Genomic DNA, 23745 nt, shown 5'->3' on the forward strand with positions numbered 1-23745 from the left:
TATTCTATTTTCCAAAGGTTTTATCGATATTTTCCTATCCCTTTATTGGGATAAATAAAGTTCGGCGACGACTCTGTTCGAACACTAAATTTTTCCACGACCATCGCGAGGAATCGTATTTTTCGAGATGCGAAACATACCTCTATAGCTTTTGATGTCAACATCCTTACTAATTTCCCCTTTGTCCAATTTATCGTTAGTGGGCATTGGAGTGTCGATTGACTTTGCATCTACCATTATGCATTTAAGCAATCTTGACAATATTTTATTTGACATATAAACGTCCCTTCTTTGAGCTGCTTGATTTGAAGTCCGAGAAAGTAAGTAAGCTCTCCCATTAGTCTCATTTCAAATTTGCCCTGCATTAGCTTTGAATACTCTTTGACCAATTGCATGTTACTAAAACCAAATATGATGTCACCAACATAAATTTGAACGAGGATAATATGTTTTCCTTGATGTTTGATGAAAAGTGTTGTATCAACCTTCCTTCTAGAGTATCCTTGATCAAGTAATAACTTACTAAGTCTATCATACCAAGCCATATGGGCTTGTTTGAGACAATACAAAGCTCATTTTAGTTTAAATACATGGTTAGGATACTCATGATTTTCAAAACCAAGAGGTTGTGAAACATACACTTCTTCACTTATATAACCATTAAGGAAAGCACTTTTCACGTCCATGTGAAATGATTTGAAATCTTTAGAGCATGCAAATTCTAGTAAAAGACGTATAGCCTCGAGGTGGGAAACCGAAGCATAAGTTTCCTCATAGTCTATTCCTTCCTCTTGGTTATATCCTTAAAGCCACTAGTCGAGCCTTGTTCCTTGTTAACACTCTATTTTCATCTAGTTTATTTCTAAAAATCCACTTAGGTCCTATAACTTAATGATCTCGCGGAGGTGGAACAAGGTCCCACACATCATTTATTTTAAACTAATTTAACTCATCTTACATGGCCATCAGACAATGCTCATCGATTAAGGTTTCTTTTTCATTTTTAGGTTCAACTTGTGACATGAATGCAAAGTGATAATAGAAATTACTTATCTTAGAGAGTGTAGTCATGCCTTTGGTGATGTCTCTAAGAATGTTGTCGATTGCATGGTCCTTATAAGTCCTACAAGCCAAGGGAAGATCATCCATTTTAGTTGGACTCTCATCCTTCTCTTTTTCAAGATCGCCATCTTCCTCCTTATCAGGTTTCACCGTTTTAGGTTGATCAATTCCTTCTTCGGTGTCTTTCAACATGTCTTCTGAAGATACATCTGCATCATGAAAATAAATACCTTTTCCGACATTTCTCGGATATGATTCATCAAAAGTGACATGCACTGACCCCTCAACAATAAATAATCTCTTATTATAGACTTTATAAGCTTTGCTTTACTGAAAGTATCCAAGAAACATACCTTCATCAACTTTCACATCAAATTTCCAAGTTTGTCCTTACCATTATTCAATACAAAGCATTTGCATCTGAATACATGAAGATGTGATAAACTTGGTTTTCTACCTTTGAGAAGTTCATAAGGTGTTTTGTTTAAAATATGACGAATAAGTATCCTATTTAAAACATAACACGTCATACTTATTGCATCGGCCCAAAAAGATTTAGGTTGACTACTCTCATTGATCATAGTTCTTGCCAACTTCTCTAAAATTCTATTTTTGTTCTCCATAACACCATTTTATTATGGAGTTCATGGAGCGGAAAAATTGTGTTCAATTCCATATTTATCACAATAATCCTCAAAGATGTGGTTTTCAAATTCACCTCCATGATCACTTCATATTCTAACTATGTTTAAACTCTTTTTATTTTGAGAAAACTTTGAAAACTTTGTGAAAGCTGAAAAAGTCTCATCTTTACTACGCAAAAAGATGATCCAACAAAATCTAGAATAATCATCTACAATAACAATATCGTAGTAATTACCACGTAAGCTTTTTGTCCTTGAGGGACCAAAGAGATCCATATGGAGAAGCTCAAGAGGCCTAGAAGTTGAGACAATATTTTTATATTTAAAAGGGACTCTTGTTTGCTTTCCCATTTGGCATGCGTCACATATGTGGTCTTTTGAAAATTTAATTTTAGGTAGACCTATAACTAGATCCTTTGAGACCACTTTGTTTAGTAAATCAAAGTTAACATGTCAATGATACATCATTTAAGTTAAACATTTAGATAATATTTACCCTCAAGCCCTTAAACGAGTAATATTTATTTTTATTATATGTTCAATCATGCAACAAATATTTTTAAAAGTGATTTTATAGACTTTATCGCATATTTAACTAATGCTAAGTAGATTATGTTTAAGACCTTCAATAAGTATAACATCATAGATAGTAGTAGAAGAGAGATTACCTACACTACCTTTACCAAGTATAACACCCTTATTGTTGTCTATGTAGGTCACATAGCCCTTCTTCTTTTCCTTGAAGTCAATGAATAGGGAAATATCACCCGTCATATGCCTTGAACATCCACTACCAAGAAACCAAATTATCTCCATGGATCCAAGACATTCAACCTACAAGATCAAACCCAACTTCCATTGGATCCTTGAGAGTGAGTGTAAATATTGTTGCACTTGAGAAACCATTGAAATACATCTTTAGGAACCAAGTATCTCCTAAATTTGAATTTAGCAATGGTAGGGTCTTTCTTGCAACAATAGTGACAAGTCAACTGATGATGAGAGTGACTTTCGCTATTTGATTCCCTTACAACAAAATTATACTTTTTGTACGATACATTTTAAGATCTTTTAAATTTTGTTGGATTAATAGCAAAGGTAACTTTTAGTTCTAAAGCCTTGTTCAACTTTACTTTTAGAGTAATAACCTCTTTTTGCCAAATGTGACAAGTTTCACAACCAAACCAAGAAGACTTATCATCCTCAACATCAACTTTTGAAGCCTCTAACATAGTTTGCTTAAGAGCTTCTATTTGTTTTTCAGTTTCTAAAACTTTGGCTTCTAACTATGAAAGTATTATTTTATTTGAAGCCAACCGTTTAAAAGCTTCTATGGCTTCACCATGAAGATTTTCAAAAGCAATTTGTAACTCAAAATAAGACATTTTATCAATATGTTTATATTTAGAATGACTTACATTCTTATTCTTATAATGATGGACCATGAGGAATTTTTTTCCACTTTATCACTTTAACTTGAGCTACTTCCCTTGAGGATTCACTATCACTTTCCCAAGCGATGTATGCTCTTCCAGGCTTGCTAGACTTCTTGTGTTGACCCTTTCCTTTATCCTTCTTAAGCAATGGACAATCCGACTTATATGATCGACTTTTCCGCAATTATAATATGAACCTTTATACTTTTCTTTCTTATTCTCATCTTACTTTGAGGAATTTGATTGTCTTCTATAGTTGAATGAATTCTTGTTAGAGTGCTTCATTCCATTCTCTTAATGTACTAATGGAGCCTTTTAACAAATAGCCTAATTTCTTCATCACCCGAACACCCATCATCACTAGTTCCACTATCATATTTCTCTCTAGTAGAGGATATAAATCTAGAAGCCATTAGAGAAATTAACTTCTTGTCCACCTAATTTTCTTTGTTCTTCTCTTTCTTAAGCTTCTTCTTATGTTCTCCAAGCACATGAGCTCTTACTTATGTTCTTCAAGCTTACCAAACAAAGTAGTTATGTCTAATGTAAAGAGGTTATCATCTTCCTTGATTGTGGTAACCTTAGGTTGTCATTCCCTATTAAGACATCTTAAAAATTTGTTAGTAGTAATTTCATTGGAAACCGACTTACCAAGTGCATTCAAAATGTTTACAAGATGAGTGAACCTATTTTTCATATCGGCAATGGTTTTACCATGCTTCATATGAAAGAGTTCAAACTCTTGGTTCAAAGTATTGATTATAGCTTATTTGACTTCAGTTGTGCCTTCGTCGGTAACTTGCAATGAGTCCCATATAGCTTTAGCGGTTGTGCAATGAGAAACACTGTAATATTTATAAACTCCTAAAGCGAATATTAGAATATTCCTTGCTTTCCAATCACATGACCATTTTTTCTCATCATATGTGGTCCATTGTGCTTCCGGTTTAGGTACAATAACACCATCCGCATTGGTCATAGTAATTTCAAATGAACCATTTTGGATGGCGTTCCATACATTTCTATTAATAGAATTGATATGAACGTGTACACAATCCTTCTAATAACCATAGTTTTCGCCATTGAAAACAAGCGCTCTATTATACGCCCCTTTACATTCGGTAGCCATAATCTAATAAGCGATTTTGCATCACAAGATAAATCGGTGCTCGTGACACCACTTGTTAGATGAGGGCAACGGTCTTGAGGGGGGTGAATAGATGGCAAACAAAATTTTCTTCGATTAAAAAATCTGTTTTAAAAATTATTTACCATGACAAGCGAAAGCAATTTCAGTTCGACACTCGTCTATCCCGAACCGTTATAGGAAGAATCAGATATACATATAAACTGTAACAAAACGTAAAACAATAATTAGAAATAAATCAATATGTTTTCCAAAATAACATTTGAACAATTAACACTTTGTAATCTATTTCCAATGAAATAGGAAACAACAATTAACTAAGATAATTTATCAAACACTTGGTGTGTAATAAACACCGAGTTGATTTTCCTTTATGCTAATGATATGAAAATCCAATTGCAATTGTTTAGGTTGCAATCATCTTACAAAATAGTTTGAAATACTTCAACGCAAACAAAATTACCAGTATATGAAATTGCACACTAAATGAATTATCAAATTGTAGAGAGAGAGAGAGAGAGAGAGAGAGAGAGAGAGAGAGAGAGAGAGAGAGAGAACACAAGGATTTGTTTAGGCCATTCCCCAATTGTTCTTACTATGGGTATGTTTACCCCTAATTCCAAAGAGAACTGAGATATTGAAATAAACTTTGCAAGAGTTGTATACAAGAGAAAAAAATAGCAATCCAAACCCCTAAACCCTAAGTTTGATGTTGATTATATCTTATTTTTTCCCTCGATCTTAAGAAAGATCAAGTGATCCAAGACCTCCAATTCAATCCTCCGGTTACCGCTACTCGTTTCTTCAAAGATTTTACTCAACTGAATCCTCGTTACAAAATCTTGTACAAAACCCCCAAATCACCCTTAATCTTGGAGTGTAAACGCCAATTGTTTTATCAATAAACCCCCTAAAGAAGTCTCAACCCAATTTGATTACAACAATCCTAAATTGGACCTCATCTAGATGACACCCAACAAAAATGAATATGTGTATCCATAGAAAAAGATTGAAGATGATGAGCAATGCTTTGTATGTTCTTGGTTTCAATGCTTTCAAAAAATGATGCATGAATGCATATATATATATATATATATATATATATATATATATATATATATATATATATATATATATATATATATATATATATATATATATATATATATATATATATATATATATATATATATATATATATATATATATATATATATATATATATATGTATGTATGTGTGTGTGTGTGTGTGTGTGTGTGTGTGTGTGTATGAGCGCGCACGCGTGTGTGTGCGTGTGAGAAAAATAACAGAAAAGTACATTTTTTGAAAACTTTCAAGTTTGGAAAAAAATTAGAACAATATGTATTGACCTCAAGTAAGTGTGAGTCGACCCATAAAAGTATTTCAGTTTCTATGTGTTGACCTATGATGTTAATGATAGTCCATAATTATATATATTTAGTCAAAGAATCAAAACAAAACAAGTGAAAGTTGAGCAAGTATGAGGAAGAATTACCAAAGAATGAGGGAAAAATAGCTAAGTATGCAAATTGTGGACTTAGTTAAAATTTGAGCGAAAAAGGAGCAAGAAAGAGTGAAGCTTTGGAAATAATTACATCCATCACCGCGCATGCGATAGGGCATTAAAAGCTGTACCGCACGATATATCATATCACGCGCGTGATGATCACTTTTTTGGGCCTTTTTCTGATGTGTTCTGGTCCATTCTAACGCTTTTAAAAGAGGTTTTTATGCACTTTCACAGGGGTTACGAAATTTTGAGATTGAAGCACGAATTAGGGATCACAAGTGGTGAGTTTTGGAGTTGTTGATATTTGTAAATATATAGTGTTAAGAATATTTGTATATAAAATAGTCTCACATTGACTATATCATGTAACTAGTTGTGATATCTCTCTATATATAATAAAGTCTTCGTAGTGATTTTCAAAGCACACAGTTTTTTCAAATATATCTTAGTCTCTTGTATTTCAATATGGTATCCAGAGCCTACTAAGAGATAACCCTCCACCGTGCTTTACCCGATAGACCCACCTGTTTTCCGGTGATAAATGTTTGGCAAACCGTGTCATAACTCCAGTTTTCCATCCATACACTATCGTGACTCATTCTGACATCAATTTTCAAAATTCTCCAGTCACCACCGCACTGTTGCCATCGTCACTATTGTTCCCGACGACCTTCTAACAAACTAACCCTACCGGAAGAAACGCCTCCTCCGATCCAGCTGTTCCCCACTTTTCACTGGCGGCCGATCCCGATAATTTTTCCACCGCCCCACTCTCCATACTGCAACTGTTTCAGATCCTTTTTCACTCGGTTCGTGTGATACTTTCTCTCTTCAGATACTCATGACTACTCCTCATAACTTTACGCCAAACTATGATGATTTCCTCAAGTGGTATCAGAATTATCAAAACTTAGATTCTACTACTTCGGTAGCACACACTGGCAATTCATCTGCTTATCTCTCTCAATCATCTTCTTTTGTACCTTGGGTCCTTGATTCTGGTGCGTCTAATCATGTTAACAGTGATAAAAATATGTTCTTTTCCCTCTCTACATCTAGTTTCTTACTCATTATAACTTCTGCCAATGGTTCTCAAACCTGATTCGAAGGGATTGGTACTGTTCAAATTCCATCTTCTCTCTCAGTTACTTCTGTCCTCTATGTACCTAATTTTCCATTTAATTTACTTTCAATCAGTCTTTTAACTCGTTCATTTAATTGTAGTGTCACCTTCACTAACAATAATGTTACCCTGCGGGATCAAAGTTTGGGACAGACGATTGGCGTCGAATGTGAGTCTCAGGGCCTTTATTACCTCTCAGTGTCATCTCATACATGCTCAACCAAAGATTCTCCACTCATTATCCATGCTCAGTTAGGTCATTTCAGTCTTTCTAAACTACATAAGTTGGTGCCAAATTTATCGAAGGTATCTAATTTACATTGTGAGTCGTGTCAGTTAGGGAAACACACCCGTGGTCAGTTTCCCAATCGAGTCAATAAATGAGCTTCTTCCCCTTTTGCTTTAGTTCACACCGATGTTTGGGGGCCCTCGCGTATTGTCTCTACTCTTGAGTCTAGGTATTTTGTCACCTTTATTAATGATTTTTCACGTTGCACATGGTAATTTTTAATGAAGAATAGATCTTAATTATTTTCTATTTTTGAACAAATTTATCAAGAAATAAGAACTCAATCCGGTATGTCTATCCGTGCCTTAAGAAGTGACAATGCTCGTGAATATTTATCCCAGCAATTTCAAAATTTTGTGTCACGCAATGGTATTCTCCATCAAACATCTTGCCCTTACACACCTCAATAAAACAGGGTAGCCGAACACAAAAATAGGCATCTTATAGAAACCACTCGGACCCTACTTCTCCATGGTAATGTTCCACCTAGGTTTTGGGGGGATGTTGTGCTAACAACATGTTACCTTATAAATCGCATTCCCTCATCTGTCCATAACAATAAAATCCATCATTCAATCTTTTTTCCCAATTCCTCCCAGAGTCTTCGGATCCACATGTTTTGTACACAGTCTCTCTCCTAGTCTTGATAAACTATCAGCTCGGTCACTAAAGCGTGTATTTCTTGGTTATCATCGATCCCAAAAAGGTTAGCATTGTTATTCACATACTCTATAATGATACCTCATATCGGCTGATGTTACCTTCTTCGAGTGTGTTCCATATTTTAAGTCCAGTCACCTAACTCCAGAACCCATTCAAGAAAGTACTCCTACACCTTTTCCGAAAATTATTAATGTGTCGCCTACCATTATCCCCCATCAGTCTATGGCTCCTGACCCCGCACTTCTCGACCACTTCAAACATATCAGCATAGTCACATAACACATGTCGTCCCTGTCCCTGAGGTCATTGATCAGTCACCATTTGTGCTAGAGCTTTCATCAATTATACGTCAAGAAACCAGGTAAATTGTAGAAGTTTGAGCTTAATTATAGGTAATTTGATCCAGTTTGTGTCTTAATAGTATTTTCTTGGTTTGAGTTTATTTTAGCTATTTTTATGCTTTTGGTATGTGTGACATGTTGAATATAGGTACGAAGGTACAAGGAATCACGGATCAGATGCAGGACATGGCCAGAACAAGGAATTAGAGAAATAAAGAAGAAAAAGTGCAAGCCTTTGCCTAGGGATGGCAATGGGCAGGGTACTATAGTATCCATCCTCATACCTACGATTTGAAAAAATCCCCATGCCCGAGCGCATACCCGCTTGTGTGCCAAAGTTAGCATCTGTGCCCATGCCCTATGGGTATGTAAGTACCCATACCCGTACCCGTGATCCGCATTCCTATTAAAAATAAATAGATCAATTATAAATTATCATATAATTTTAAGTTTTTAAAAACATTAAAAAAATTTCAAACAATTTATTGTTGAAATAAACAAACACTCATATTAAATACGTAATGGTTTAACATTGATATACATTTTATAATTGATAGACATATACTTTCATATAATAATATAAACTAAAATATACAAATATAAATAAAAATACATAAATATATAGTGTGCGGGTATGGGGTGGGATGGGTACCAAGGTGCCCATACCCGCACCCGTACCCGCTTATTTTTATGGGTAATTAACCGAGCTCATGCCCGTACCCATTTTGTGGGTTTTTACCCTACCCGTTATGGGTAAATTTGCGGGTGCCCATTCCGGATGGGTCAAATTGTCATCCCTACTCTCTGCCCATACGCGTATGTACCTAGGTCATACGCGTATGGAGCTACAATGTACTCGTACCTTACGCGTTTTACCAGATGGGAGAAAAAACGTGTTTGTTGCCCTTACGCGTAAGAACAAAGGCGTTATATGCATATGGCCATGACTGTTACTGGTACCATATGAGTTTCACCAGAAAGAAGAACAAAACAAGCTTTTGCCTATACGCGTACCATACGCGTAAGGGCATGCTTGAGAGGCCACTATATTGGCGTACATGTAATGTATGGTTGTAAGGAACAAGGCAATACATGTATGACATTGGTCATTACGTGTATTGAAGCCCAAAAATTCAGAAAGCCCAAATTTTGAGTATTTCGCTCCTGAACGCGATTTTATAAGGGTTGGACGATTTTACTAAGAAAAAACACATTCTAAAGGCTGGAGAACTCATACTTTCAAGGTGGATTCATATTTTCAAGAGCTTTCTACTATTGAAGACCAATTCATCTAAGATTTATGTAATGACAACAATGTTTACTATTTTTCTTTTCTTTTTATGAGTAGCTAAACCCCTCATTTCTAGGGGGTGTCCCTGATTCAGATTTGTAATGACTTTGAATTACTTTATGCAATAACAATAATTTTTATTAAAATTGATTTGTTCTCATGACTGTTCTTATTGCTTTCTCTGTCGGACAAAAGAAGTTTGATGTATGTGAAATAATTAGGCTGGACCGCCATTATTCATGATCTACTTGAGAATATATCATAGTAGATGTCACATAGGACTAAGGATACTCTATAATAACCAGATTATTCTTGATCTACCAATGCTTAATTTTATCAGTAATTTTCTATGGACATAGTAATTAGGTTGAATGATTAAAGGTTTTCTCACTAAGGACTTAGGAGTAAACACCCTTAAGAACTGGTAATCAATTATATAAAATTCGTTGTTGCACTATGAGTTAGGAATATTTACATGATTGAATCATACACCTTCCCTAACATACAACTCACATCTATTTTAACCGTTCAAGCATTTTATTTACTTTATTCGCTATTGCTTTTATAATTTCACCAAAAAATCCCAAAACACCCAAGCTTTTGTTTACTTGAAATTAATCCAGAACTCTATATCTTCAAGAAGTCCTTGAGATCTATACTTGGGATTTTCCCTTTTTATTACTACATTGATAGATTAGTACACTTGCTAATTTATCGATCAAGTTTTTGGCGCCGATGCCGGGGACTTCCAAAGATTGTAGAGTTCATAGATCTATTTCAGTTAAAATTCTATTGCTCTGCAACTAAATTTTTTTTTAAAAAAATTGTTTTGTTTTTTTTACTTTATTTTTGTGGCTATTGTTGGGTTATAATATTTGTATAATCTTTGTATGCAAGGAAAGGCCTCAACTGATTTTACTTTTGACACAGAACCAGAAAGAACTTTACACGTCAAGCTCCGACAAGCTAGGAAAGCAAGGTTGGCCGCCTCTGAAGCAGAAATTTTTGAGCACTCAGATACAAAATCCGATAGAGAATGAGAAGATCCAATTATGGTTGAACCATAAGAAAGACTTATTAGGGATTATGGAGGAGAAAATGCCCCACTGGGACGTTTGACTATAGTTAATCAACCAGTGAATGTTCCAAATTTTTAGTTGCACCCAACAACCATCCGTCAGCTTGAGAAGAGGCATTTTACAGGGAAAATAAATAAAGATGCAAATAAACATCTACAAAGGTTTCTTACTACGAACACTAGTTTGAAGATTGAGGAGAACACTGAAGAAGCAAAAAAGTTGAGAATGTTCCCATTCACTTTAGCTGAAGACGCTGAAGAATGGTTTTATTCATTTCTAGTTGGAAGTATTACTACATGGAAATAGATGGAAATAACTTTTCTGAATGAGTACTTTCCAGCTTCTGTTTATATTTGAAAAAGACATGATATTGTGAATTTTAAGCAGAAGGAAGGGGAATCACTGGGTGATGCGTATAAGAGATTTAAAAGGTTACTGGTTGCTTGTCTCACTCATAACTTAGATCAGGCTGAACAAATGCAAATGTTTGTTAATGGCCTCAAATTGAAGACTAAGCAACTTATTGATACAGTTGTCGGTGGCTCAGCCAACTTTACAACAACCACTAGTATTAAGAAGATCATAGAATCCATTATTACAAATGAACATCTAGAGTTATATAAATGAAGTGTGAGTAAACCAGAAGGTGTAATTAATTTGAAACAGGAAAATCAGGTTGTGAAGAGGGAAGACCAAGTTGCTGCTGAAGTTGAGAGAAGACTTAAGGCTATGAATATAGGTACTCAACAAGTAGCCTAAGTTCAACCCGTTCAAGCAGTTAATTATGAGATTTGTAGGGGACCCCATTTTGCCATGCATTGTATTGCAACTACACAACAAATTGAGGAAATAAATTTTCTAAAGCAGAACAACCTATATTCTAACACTTATAATTTGGGCCGGAAGAACCATCCAAATTTCTACTAGAAAGATCCGCAAGGGAATGTTTAAAAGCAGGGTCTTACTCAGTATTAGAACCAACCACATCAATATCAGAATTCACAACATTAACAACAGTATCGACCACAGCAACAACAACAATATCAGCCACAATACCAACCACAACAACAACAGTATCAACAACAAGCACCCAAAAAGGCCGATTGGGAAATTTCCATTGAAAAATGGCAGCTCAAAGTTCCCAGTTCCAAGAAGAAACAAGAAATAATCAGATAAACACTATGTCTTCTATCGAAAATTTGGATGTCGAGGTGGGTCAGATAGCACAATAAATAATAGGTTCTCAAGCACAAGGTTCCCTACCTAATGCAACTGTGACAAACCCGAGAGACCATAATAATGTGAGTGCAGTGACAACAAGAAATGGGAAATCACTTGAAGTGTCTGAAGACAAACCAGAGGAAGAGGACCAATTGCTTGAAGTGGAGCTAGAAATCAAAGAAAATTAGACCACTACACAGGAAAAGGTCACACCAAAACAGGTTGTAAAAGAATAACCCACACAACCAAAACCAATCATCAAACTACCATTTCCTACAAGGAACAAGAAGAAGGACCAAAATTAGAATTTTTTTGAGAAGTTCCTAGAGATGTTTAGAAAGCTAGAAATCAACATTCCATTCTCTGAGGCACTTAAGCAGATGCCCATATATGTGAAGCTCATGAAGGACATTATCTCAAAGAAACACACCATTGACACTGAACCTATACTCCTAACTGAAACTTGTAGTGCAATTTTGCAGGGTATGAAGATCCCAGTCAAAAATAAAGATAGAGGTTCTGTCACCATTCCACGCACCATTAGAGATACATCATTCAAAAAGGAACTTATTAATTTGGGAGCTAGTGTGAGCCTTATTCCTTTATCCATATACAAGAAGCTGGGAATAGGAACGGTTCAGGATACCAGGATGAAACTCCAGTTTGCAGATCATTCAATGAAGAGACCTTATAGTGTACTTGAAGATGTTTTGGTTAAGATAGACAAATTTGTGTTCCCTGTTGATTTTGTGATCCTTGAGATGCTAGAGGATGAAGAGATCCCTCTGATTCTGGGGAGACCTTTCCCAGAAACAGGGAAATGTATGATAAACATTAAGGAAGGAACCAGACCCTCAAAGTTTATGATGAAGAGATAAAGATTGACGTGAGAAGTACCATGAGACACAAAGAAGACGTGGGGATAAGTAATGCAGTGGAGGTGATAAATAAAATGGTAATCAAAGCTATTCAAATCCAAGTCCCTAAGTTACCTTTGGAAAGAGTTCTTAGTTTGTCCGCCCAGAAAATAGAGGATAATGAGGATGAAGGAGAGAAGGAAATGCTAGCTATGTTGGATGCACAACCATCGTGGTTGAGATCCAAACCACACAGGTGGGAGGATTTAAGAGCTCCATAAGAAGCTGAGACTAAAAAGGAAGTTAAAACAGGTACAGGTGCAAAATTGAAGATATTACTTGAAAATTTGAAATATGTCTTTCTAGATTATGAAAATAATTGTCCTACAATAATAAGTTTCGGGTTATAAGTAAAAGAGGAGGAGAAATTCGTGTAGGTGATGAAGAAATACAAAAGCGTTATGGGATGGACCATTGGAGACTTGAAAGGGATTATCCCCACAGTATGCATACATAAAATACTGATGGAGGATAATCCCAAACCAGTGGTACAATCCCAAAGAATGTTGAATGCAATAATGAAGGAAGTTGTGAGAAAAGAAGTGGATGCAGGGTTAACCTATCCTATTTCTGGCAGTTCATGGGTGAGTCTAGTACATGTGGTACCAATGAAGGGAGGAACAACAATGATTCTTAATGAGAAAAATGAATTGATTCCCACTCGCACAGTAACAGGGTGGAGAGTGTGTATTGATTGCAGGAGGCTCAACACCGCAACAAGGAAAGATTACTTTCCTTTTCCTTTTATTGACCAAATGTTAGAGAGACTTGCAGGTTATAAATACTACTGCTTTTTAGATAGATATTCGGGGTGTAACCAGATTTCCGTATCCCCGAAAGATTAGGAAAAGACAACGTTCACATGTCCTTATGGTATTTTTGCCTATAGAATGATGCAATTTGGGTTGTGCAACGCCCCTTCTACTTTTCAGAGATGTATGACATCTATTTTCACCGATATGTTTGAAAAGCACATGAAGGTGTTTATGGATGATTTTCCTATTTTTGGATCTTCTTTTTATCACTGTTTAACTAACTTATCTCGTGTTTTAGGAAGGTGCCAGGAAACTAACCTAATTCTTAATTGGGAAAAATGTCATTTTATGGTACATGAAGGTATAGTACCGAGTCATAAAATCTCCCACAAGGGGATAGAAGTTGACAAAGTGAAAGTGAAGGTAATTGCTAATCTCCCACCCCTAGTAAATGAAAAGAGGATAAGGAGTTTCTTAGGACATGCAGGTTTCTATCGCAGGTTCATAAGAGATTTTCCAAAACTGTTAAGCCTTTGACAAATATGCTTGTCAAGGACAAGCCATTCACTTTTGACAATGAGTGTATGGTGGCATTTGATACCTTGAAGAGTAAGTTGGTTTCTGTAACCATCGTGATAGCCCCAAATTTGTTTCTACCTTTCGAGATCATGTGCGATGCCAGTGGCATTGTTGTAGGGGCTGTGTTAGGACAGAGGAAGGACAAACTTTTGAATGTGATTTATTATGCTAGTCATGTCCTGAACCTATCCCATATGAATTATACAACTACCGAAAAGGAATTGTTGGTCGTTATTTATGCTTTTGACAAATTCAGATCTTATTTGCAAGGGTCTAAGATTATTGTTTATACTGACCATGCTGCTTTAAAATATTTGTTTGCTAAACAGGAATCAAAGCCCAAGCTTCTGAGATGGATGCTCCTTCTTCAAGAATTTGATCTCGAAATTCGAAATAAAAAAGGCTATGAGAATACAGTGGCGGATCACTTGTTTTGTATGCCCCCAATTGATGAAATAGAAGAGACACAACCAATTCAAGATTCATTTGCTGGTGAGCACATCTTGGCTATTAAGGTTGTTCCACAGTTTGCAGACTATGCAAACTATCTGGTAGGTGGGGAGATACTTGATGATTTTGATTATAAAAAAAAGAATTTTTGTTACATGATTGCAAGTTGTATCTGTGGGATGATTCATTCCTTTACAAAAGGGGAGTGAATGGGCTGATTAGAAGACGTGTTCCGGAGGAAGAACAAAGAGATATACTGTAGGCTTGTCATGATTTGGAGTACGGAGGATACTTTAGAGGAGATATGACAACATCAAAAGTCCTCCAGTCAAGATTATATTGGCCTACACTATTCAAGGATGCTCATTACATAGTCTGAGAATGTGACAAATGTCAGAGGACAAGTAATATTTCAAAAAGGAATGAGATGCTTCAGAACGTCATGCTAGAGGTAGAATTGTTTGACGTATAGGGTATAGATTTCATGGGACCATTCCCATCATATTTTGGAAATAATTACATCTTGCTGGTCGTGGGTTATGTGTCAAAGTGGGTAGAAGTTGTAGCATTACCCACTAATGATGCTAAAGTGGTGGTGAATTTTTTTAGAAACTGTATATTCTCAAGGTTTGAGGTACCAAGAGCATTGATTAGTGGTGAAGACACCCATTTTCTGAACAAGTTGATGGAGGATTTATTGAAGAAGTATAATGTGAAACACAAGACTGCCACTCCTTATCACCCCCAGACGAGTGGGCAAGTTGAAGTATCGAATAGGAAAATAAAGCATATCCTTGAAAAAAACTGTCAGTGCTTCTCGAAAGGACTGGTCAACCAAGCTAGAGGATGCACTGTGGGCATACATAAATGCATTTAAAACACCCATATGTATGTCTCCCTACCAGTTAGTTTATGGAAAAGCCTGTCATTTACCACTTGAACTAGAGCACAAGGCTTTTTGGGCTTCCAAATTCCTGTTACGATCTTATAAAAGTTGGTGAATCCTGAATTCTTCAACTCCATGAGTTAGAATAATTTCAGAATCAAGCTTATGAGAATTCTAAATCTATAAAGAACACACAAAAAAATAGCATGATCAACAGATTTGGAACAAAAGAATTTCGGGAAGGATAGTTGGTTCTATTATTCAATTCCAGGTTGAAGTTGTTCCCTGGGAAATTGAAGTCCAGATGGTATGGTACGTTTGTTGTTAACAAAGTGTTCCCTCATGGAGAAATCAAATTGAAAAATTTGAAGAATGTGGACACCTTTAAGGTCGACGGGCAGAGACTGAAACCTTACTACAACAAGGACACGAGAATGGCCTAGTAGAAGCGTTTCAACTTGAAGGATAGAACGGTAAGCCGTCGAGCTATGGTCGTTAAAAAGCGCTTCTTGGGAGGCAACCCAAGGGAGGTAATTTTTCTTTTTTGTTATGTTTGGTGTTTAGTTTTCTTTTTTTAATCAGGTGTGCGTTAGTGGCAATCCAAGTTGCAGAAAAGGACATTGAAAATTTTGAAAAAAATGAGTGAATTTTTTTTATCTCCTGCCTATACGCGTAAGGCCCATGTCATTATGCGTACGGGCCTTCCAAAATGGCACCCTGCTGCTTGGCTGCGTACCGTCCATGTATTGCATCCATGGCATTACGCGTATGGTACATGTTATGCGTAACATACACGTTTTGGGTGCCATACATGATCTATTTCGATATTTGGGAGTTTTATAGAGGAAAACCGCCTGTATCATACGTGTATCACAGTTCCATATGCGTATTTCCAGGGTAACCGTTCGTACCATACGCGTATGACTGATTTTTCCATGTTTATATATATATATATATATATATATATATATATATATATATATCTTTCGTACAATTCCTATAATTTTCCTTCTTCTCTTACGCAGTTTTCGCGTATCACCCTGTTTTTCTGCTAGTCTTCTTTGTTTTTCCATATTTTTACAGTTTCTACACTGCTATCATCGCTCGCTACACTCATGGCTTCTCCATCTGATGAATCTCCAAGATTTAGATATACAGTGCATGCTGACAGATACAAAGCCATCTTAGAACGCAAAATCATTGAAGAAAAAGCTTGGGTCTTACAACCAAATAAACTGCCAGAAGTGACTGAAGTGCTATAAAAACAAACTTTCTTATCTTAATGAACAATTCAACATGTAGCATGAGAATTGGTTCTCGAATTTTACGTTAATGCCTACAGGGGCCCTAACGATGATTCGTCTGATATGACTGAGTTGGTATCATGGTTTTGAGGGAAGAAGATTGACTTTGGTTGGCATAACATCAATCGGGTTCTAATATGTAAGTTCCGAGAGTCTCACTGCAGGTTTCACATGCTGAAGAGTTCATCTCGATCCGGATAGCTTTTTAATGAGATGCGTCAATTGTTAGTCCAGTCGGGTAAAGATTGGAAACCAATGGCAAAGCAGGCCCCGTCTAAGATGCTTGTTGTGGACATGGCCCCTATTCCGAAGGCATGGGCTTACTATATGCATCACACTCTGGATACGAACCGGAGTGGATCTGATCTGACCGCTGAGATAGCTTTAGAGTTGTACTCTCTTCTCAAGTGCCAACCTGTCAACATAGGAAGGATTATTGTTGGAGACGTGGATGTGATTGCTCAATCCTCGAAGAAGTCACTAGGGCATGCTATTGTGATCCTATTGTTGTGTCAAAAGGCAGGGGTAGAGGATCTGGATATTTGGCATATGTTTAAGCCATCCCATTCTTTAGACCCCACGTGGTTGAGGAATAACATTACTATGAGACCGGAGCATAGATCTACCAGGCATCCGCATACAGATGAGGCAGGACCGAGTGACCCACCGAGGGGAGTGCCTCTGGAAACTCCATCTATAGCTGATGAGGACTCACGGGCATATTTCGATTGGATGAGTCAGTTTTCTTTTATGCAGGACATATGTGCCCACTTCGGGGTGTCTGGTCGTTATCTGACTAATCAAATAGATACTTGGGCAGCTGCTCAGAGCTTCTGAGATCACTTTGCAGGTGAGCCTCCAGCCCCCACTATGGTTGGTGTAGATACCCTGGGATTGAGGCTCTGATTCATCTAGGAGAACCAGTGCCTCAATAGCCTCCACCTTAGTAGAGCCCCTTCACGCAGTCACCTCAGTAGCAACAGACTCCTCAGAGGCAAACGAGATTGATGTCCCATATCTCTTCTTTTGTGCATGTGGGTAAGGGGAACGATCAGAATACGTTCATCGACTTTGATGCAGACATGCGAGATAGAGCTGATGATGATGTAACTTACATATCAGCTGTATTTTTATTTAATTTTTGATATGTCGACTTTTCATTTTAGTTTGTTCTATTTAATTTTCAATTAAGTTTCTCATTGTACTTTTTATTTTTATTTTACTTTTCTTTTTAGCCTACTTGTAATTTCCCGTTTCAGGCCTGAATTTTAATGGAATTTGGTTTCACTTGACACAATGTATTTGGTTCTTTAGTTCGAATATCTAATGATTTCTAGCTATAGTGGATGATAAGGTGCACTCTGACAGAATGCTTGCACGTCCTCTGCTTTTAGATCCCCTAGGTGTTGATACTTCTGAAACTGATTGGCCGTGATTTGCTCGAGATCTACTAACAAGGAACAATGTGTACCATAATTGAGACATGAAGTTACATAGCAAAAGAGATACTTTGAAGCCTGTCAATTTACCCAACATGGTGAGGTCAGAAAAATCCAAACACGATTTCATCATAAGAGAGTATTTAGATTTGTATTTATCCATCAGAGTTTGCATACATTCTCTTTGAATGTTAATTGGATTATTACACACACTGGGGCACATTGTTTGTTTTGACCCCTGAGCCTTTCTAGCCATCCATATTACTATTACCCCTTGTTAAACCACTTTGATTCGTTATCCAATTGTTTGTTTTTATTTAACCACATCATGAACCCTTGACCCAAACACTTCCCTACCTTATTCAGAGTTTTATCTTTTGTTTTTGATATGTGATTTATTCTGAGTTTGGGGTTGTTGTTGGTATAGAAACCTTTAAGTTTGGGGTAGTTGTGTAGTAGTACTAAAAGTGAGTGCACCTGAAAGAGAAAAAAAATCACTAATAAGTTGAAAAAGAGCTTAAACAAAAAAAAAATACTCAGGAGCACTCACCAAAAAGGAGAACTCAATTGAATGATTGAGGAGTCCAGACTAGCTGACCAAAGCATAATAATGTTTAAGAAATTACAACAGTGATACTTTAGAATGATCACAATGAAAAATGATCGCAATACTCTAAACCATTAGCCTACTCATCCATATATCATCCCACCATAACCCTAGCCTCATTATAACCTTAAAAGACCTCAAATAGTGTATGTGGTCTATATTTTGTTATGAAGAGAGAATTCATTCAAGCTTATGATGCGGTATTGTTTACTGTGAATTGAGAGTATAAGCACTTTAACACCAGAGTGTCTTGGTGAGAGTGTGAAATAAGCTAACAGGTGAAGTAGTACTTCAAAGTGGAAGTGTGGTTGAATAATCAAATGTGGTAAGCAGTGGGAACTGAAGGTAGCAGCAAGAGAGAATAACGAAACATCTCAGAAGTAGTTTGGTCAGTTGAATATTTAGTTATTTGGGGGTGACATGATCTTCTTTAGTCCTGAATATTACTTGAGGACAAACAACAAGCTAAGTTTGGGGTTGTGATTAGTCACCATTTATGCTAGAGTTTTCATCAGTTATACGTCAAGAAACTAGGTAAACTATAGAAGTTTGAGCTTAATTATGGGTAATTCAAGTCAGTTTATATCTTAACAGTATTTTCTTGGTTTGAGTTTCTTTTAGCTATTTTTACGCTTTTGGTATGCGTGGCATGTTGGATACAGGTACGAAGGTACAAGGAATCACGGATCGTACACATGACATGGCCTGAACAAGGAATCAGAGAAAAAAAGAAGAAAAGGTGAAAGCCTCTTCCCATATGCGTATGTACCTAGGTCATACGCGTATGGACCTGCATTGTACTCGTACCTTACACATTTTACCAAACACGAGGAAAAATGTGTTTGTTGCCCTTACACATAAGAACAAAGGTTTTACTCGTTATGACTATTACTCGTACCATACGAGTTTCACCAACAAGAAGAACAAAATAAGATTCTGCCCATACGCGTATCATACACATAAGGGCATGCTTGAAAGGCCACTATATTGGTGTACATGTAATATATGGCTGCAAGGAACAAGGCAATACGCGTATGACACTAGTCGTTATGCGTATTTAAGCCCAAAATTTTAGAAAGCCCAAATTTTGAGTATTTAGCTCCTGAACGCGATTTTACAAGGGTTGGACGATTTTACTGAGCAAAAACAAGTTCAAAAGGCTGGAGAACTCAGATTTTCAAGGCGGATTCAGATTTCCAAGAGCTTTCTGTGATTGAAGACCAATCCATCTAAGATTTTTGTAATGACAACAATCTTTACGATGTTTTCTTTTCTTTTTATGAGTAGTTAAACCCCTCATTGCTATGGGGTATCCCTGATTCAGATTTGTAATGATTTTGAATTGCTTTACGCAATAACAATAATTTTTATTATAATTGATTTATTCTCATGATTGTTCTTATTGATTTCTCTGTCGGACAAATGAAGTTTGATGTATGTTAAATAATTAGGCTGGACCGCCATTGTTCATGATCTACTTGAGAATATATCATAGTATATGTCACCTAGGACTAGGGATATCCTATAATAACCGAATTATTCTTGATATAGCAATGCTTAATTTCATCCATAATTTTCTATGGATATAGTAATTAGGTTAGATGATTAAAGGTTTTCTCACTAAGGACTTAGGTGTAAACACCCTTAAGAACCAGTAATCAATTATATAAAAGTCGTTGTTGTACTGTGAGTTCGAAATCGTTACATGATTGAATCATACACCTTCCCTAGCATACTACTTATATATGTCTTAACCGTTCAAGTATTTTATTTACTTTATTCGCTATTGCTTTTATAATTTCACCAAAAAATCCCAAAACACCCAAGCTTTTGTTTAATTGAAATTAATCCAGAGTCGTCTAACAGTCCTTGAGATCGATACTGGGGATTTCCCCTTTTTATTACTACATTGGAAGATTAATACACTTGCTAATTTACCGATCAGTCATACTTGTCCTTGACGTCATTGTAGACTCTCTTCCGACGCCTCCATCATCACTTGATTTGATCCTGCAAACTGAGTCCGATCTTCCAATTGCCCTTCGAAAAGGTATATGTCAAACACGAAATCCTTCTCCACGTTATATTGATTTATGTTATCATCGTCTTTCCCCCTTGCAATATACTTATTTGTCTTCTTTGTCTTTTGTTTCTATTCCTAAAACTCCAGGTGAAGCTTTATCTCACCCTGAGTGGAGGCAAGCAATGATTGATGAAATGTGTGCTCTTCAAAGCAGTGGTACCTAGAAATTGGTTCCTCTACCCCTTGGGAAATCTTTAGTAGGTTGTCGTTGGATTTATACAGTGAAGGTTGGTCCAGATGGTAAGATTGATCGATTTAAAGCTCGTTTGGTAGCCAAAGGCTACACTCGGATTTTTGGATTGGATTATAGTGATACCTTCTCGCCTGTAGCCAATATGGCATCTGTTAGACTTCTTATAGCCATTGCAGCCATTCGACATTGACCTCTTCATCAACTTGACGTCAAAAATGATTTTTTACATGGTGATCTTGAAGAGGAAGTATATATGGAGCAACTACCTGGGTTTGTTTCTTAGGGGGAGTCATCGAATATGGTGTGTAGGTTACACAAATCTCTTTAGGGTCTTAAGTAATCTCCAAGAGCTTGGTTCAGTAGATTCAGCACTGTAGTACAATAGTTTGGTATGGTCCATAGTGAAGTTGACCATTCTATTTTTTATCGTCACTCATCCCAAAGGTGTATTTATCTTATTATGTATGTAGATGATATTTGGTAGTGATCAACATGGTATACTCCAGTTAAAATAACATCTCTCGAATCAATTTTAAACAAAAGATCTTGGTAAACTCCGTTATTTCTTGGGTATTGAGGTAGCCCAATCTAAATATGGTTTGGTGATTTCTCAACGGAAATATGTTATGGATACTTTTGACGAAACAAGTTTGTTGAATGCTAAACCAGTTGATACTCCTAAAGATGCAAGTGTCAAACTACTACCCAATCAGGGGGAGTATCTATCTGACTCTGGAAGGTATAGGAGATTGGTTGGAAAGTTGAATTATCTCACAGTCACTCGTCCATACATTTCTTTTGTAGTTAGTGTGGTAAGTTAGTTCTTAAATTCCCCTTGTCAGGAACACATGGATGTTGTTATCCGGAATCTGAGATACATCAAATGTGCTCAAGGAAAAGGTCTAGTGTATGAATATAAAGGACATACTCAGATAGTTGGATACTCTAATGCTGATTGGGCAGGGTCACCAATTAATAGACAATCCAACTTTAGGTATTATGTACTTGTTGGAGGAAACCTTATATCCTGGAAAAATAAGAAACAAAACGTAGTTGCAATATCAAGCACCGAGGCAGAGTATAGGGCCATGGAAATGGCAACATGTGCTCAAGGAACATTGCTTCAAATCCAGTCTTCCATGAGAGGACCAAACATATTAAGATAGAATGTTACTTTGTCAGAGAGAATATTGAGTTAGGTGACATCATCACAAGCTTTGTCAACTCTAATGATCAATTGGCAGACATGTTTACAAAATCCCTGCGAAGCCCTAAAACTAATTATATATGTAACAAGCTTGGTGCATTTGACATATATGCTCAAGCTTGAGAGGGATTGTTGATATTTCTAAATATATAGTGTTAAGAATATTTGTATATAGAATAGTCCCACATCGATTATATCATGTAACTAGTTGTATCTCTTTATATATAATAAAGCCTCGGTAGTGCTTTTCAAAACACATGGTTTATTCAAATGTCTCTTAGTCTCTTGTATTTCAATAGGAGCATTTGAAGTCATTGGAGGCCATCTCTTCAAGGAACTTCTTATGTTATCTTTGTTTATCAATTGTGGTATTTTTAATTAGACAATGAGTAGCTAAATTCTTCTATGTTAGGTTGTGTTATGATGAACCTGTTTCTCAATTGTTTGCTTATATGTTGATTTAACCACTGTATGAACCTATCGATCTATAATCTTATTCAATTGGTCCTTGTTAGTAATGTTTTTTATGTGAGATACTCTTTTAATCTGATTTTGGGAACATAGGTATCATACCCTAAATTCACCCTACCATTCACAATGTTCATCTAGGTCACTAACCTTAATCATATGCATATCCTTGTGATCATTTATGTCATCTGCATATCCATGGTTTAATACAAGAGGACGTGTATCATGGATTCCAAGCTTTGTGCTTACACCTAGTGAAAACTAGGGTTTCCCTACAACTTGAAGTGGCTCAACCATTAAACCCTAGTCTGAAGGTATCTCTTGAGGCTTGGGTATATGCTTGACATTGGTGATTCAACTGTGGTTTCTTGGTGAAGCAAAACCCTAATTTGGGATCCTAATTTGATCACGGTATCCCCAAACCCTACTTTATGTCCTATGCTTTTGTGGGTGGCCTCCTAACCCTAATTTCATCTGATCATTCCTTTGAGGCTTGATTCTTGTGCTTGGCCAAGTTTCACCCAACCTCTTATACATAGTTCATGCTTGTGGATTCTCTTGCTCTTGATCTTATAGACTTCATTCTCCTACATGTGCATCATGTGCTTGTATATCTTGGTTTGTGCCTAAGTATATGTTGTGCTATTTCTTTTGGTCATCCCAATGCCTAATCCAATGTCATGGTTTTCCTAGTGCCACTTCATTTAGTCCTTTCAAGTACATGGTTCATTATTTGCTTGGTTTCATATGGTCAATTTCACCCAAGTCCATTTCATGGCATTTTCAATGCTTGGTGCTTGGTCCATGGATCTTTGGTTCATGCTTATCATTTGTCCATCCAAGCTTGCTAAATCCTAGTGTGGTTCAATCCAAATTATAGTCATACCCATTGATTCACGATTAGTTATTCATCAAGTTCATCACTTAGTTCATTTCAATCAATTATAATCCATTTTCTAGTCATGATCATAGTTAATTCAATTCATGTTTAAGTCATACATTTCCAAGTCCATTCATGTCAAGTTTCAA

General features: G+C 36.4%; 1 protein-coding gene across 1 annotated transcript; it reads left to right on the top strand.

The window, feature by feature from the left end:
• The first annotated feature begins 12157 nt into the window (after window positions 1–12157).
• Window positions 12158–12706, top strand: LOC127081145 (uncharacterized). The gene has a single exon (XM_051021427.1). The coding sequence runs from the start codon at window positions 12158–12160 to the stop codon at window positions 12704–12706; it is 549 nt and encodes a 182-aa protein (XP_050877384.1).
• Window positions 12707–23745: the final 11039 nt, after the last annotated feature.

The sequence above is a fragment of the Lathyrus oleraceus genome, chromosome 5 (assembly GCF_024323335.1).
Source record: "Lathyrus oleraceus cultivar Zhongwan6 chromosome 5, CAAS_Psat_ZW6_1.0, whole genome shotgun sequence".
In the NCBI taxonomy this organism is placed as follows: domain Eukaryota; kingdom Viridiplantae; phylum Streptophyta; class Magnoliopsida; order Fabales; family Fabaceae; genus Lathyrus; species Lathyrus oleraceus.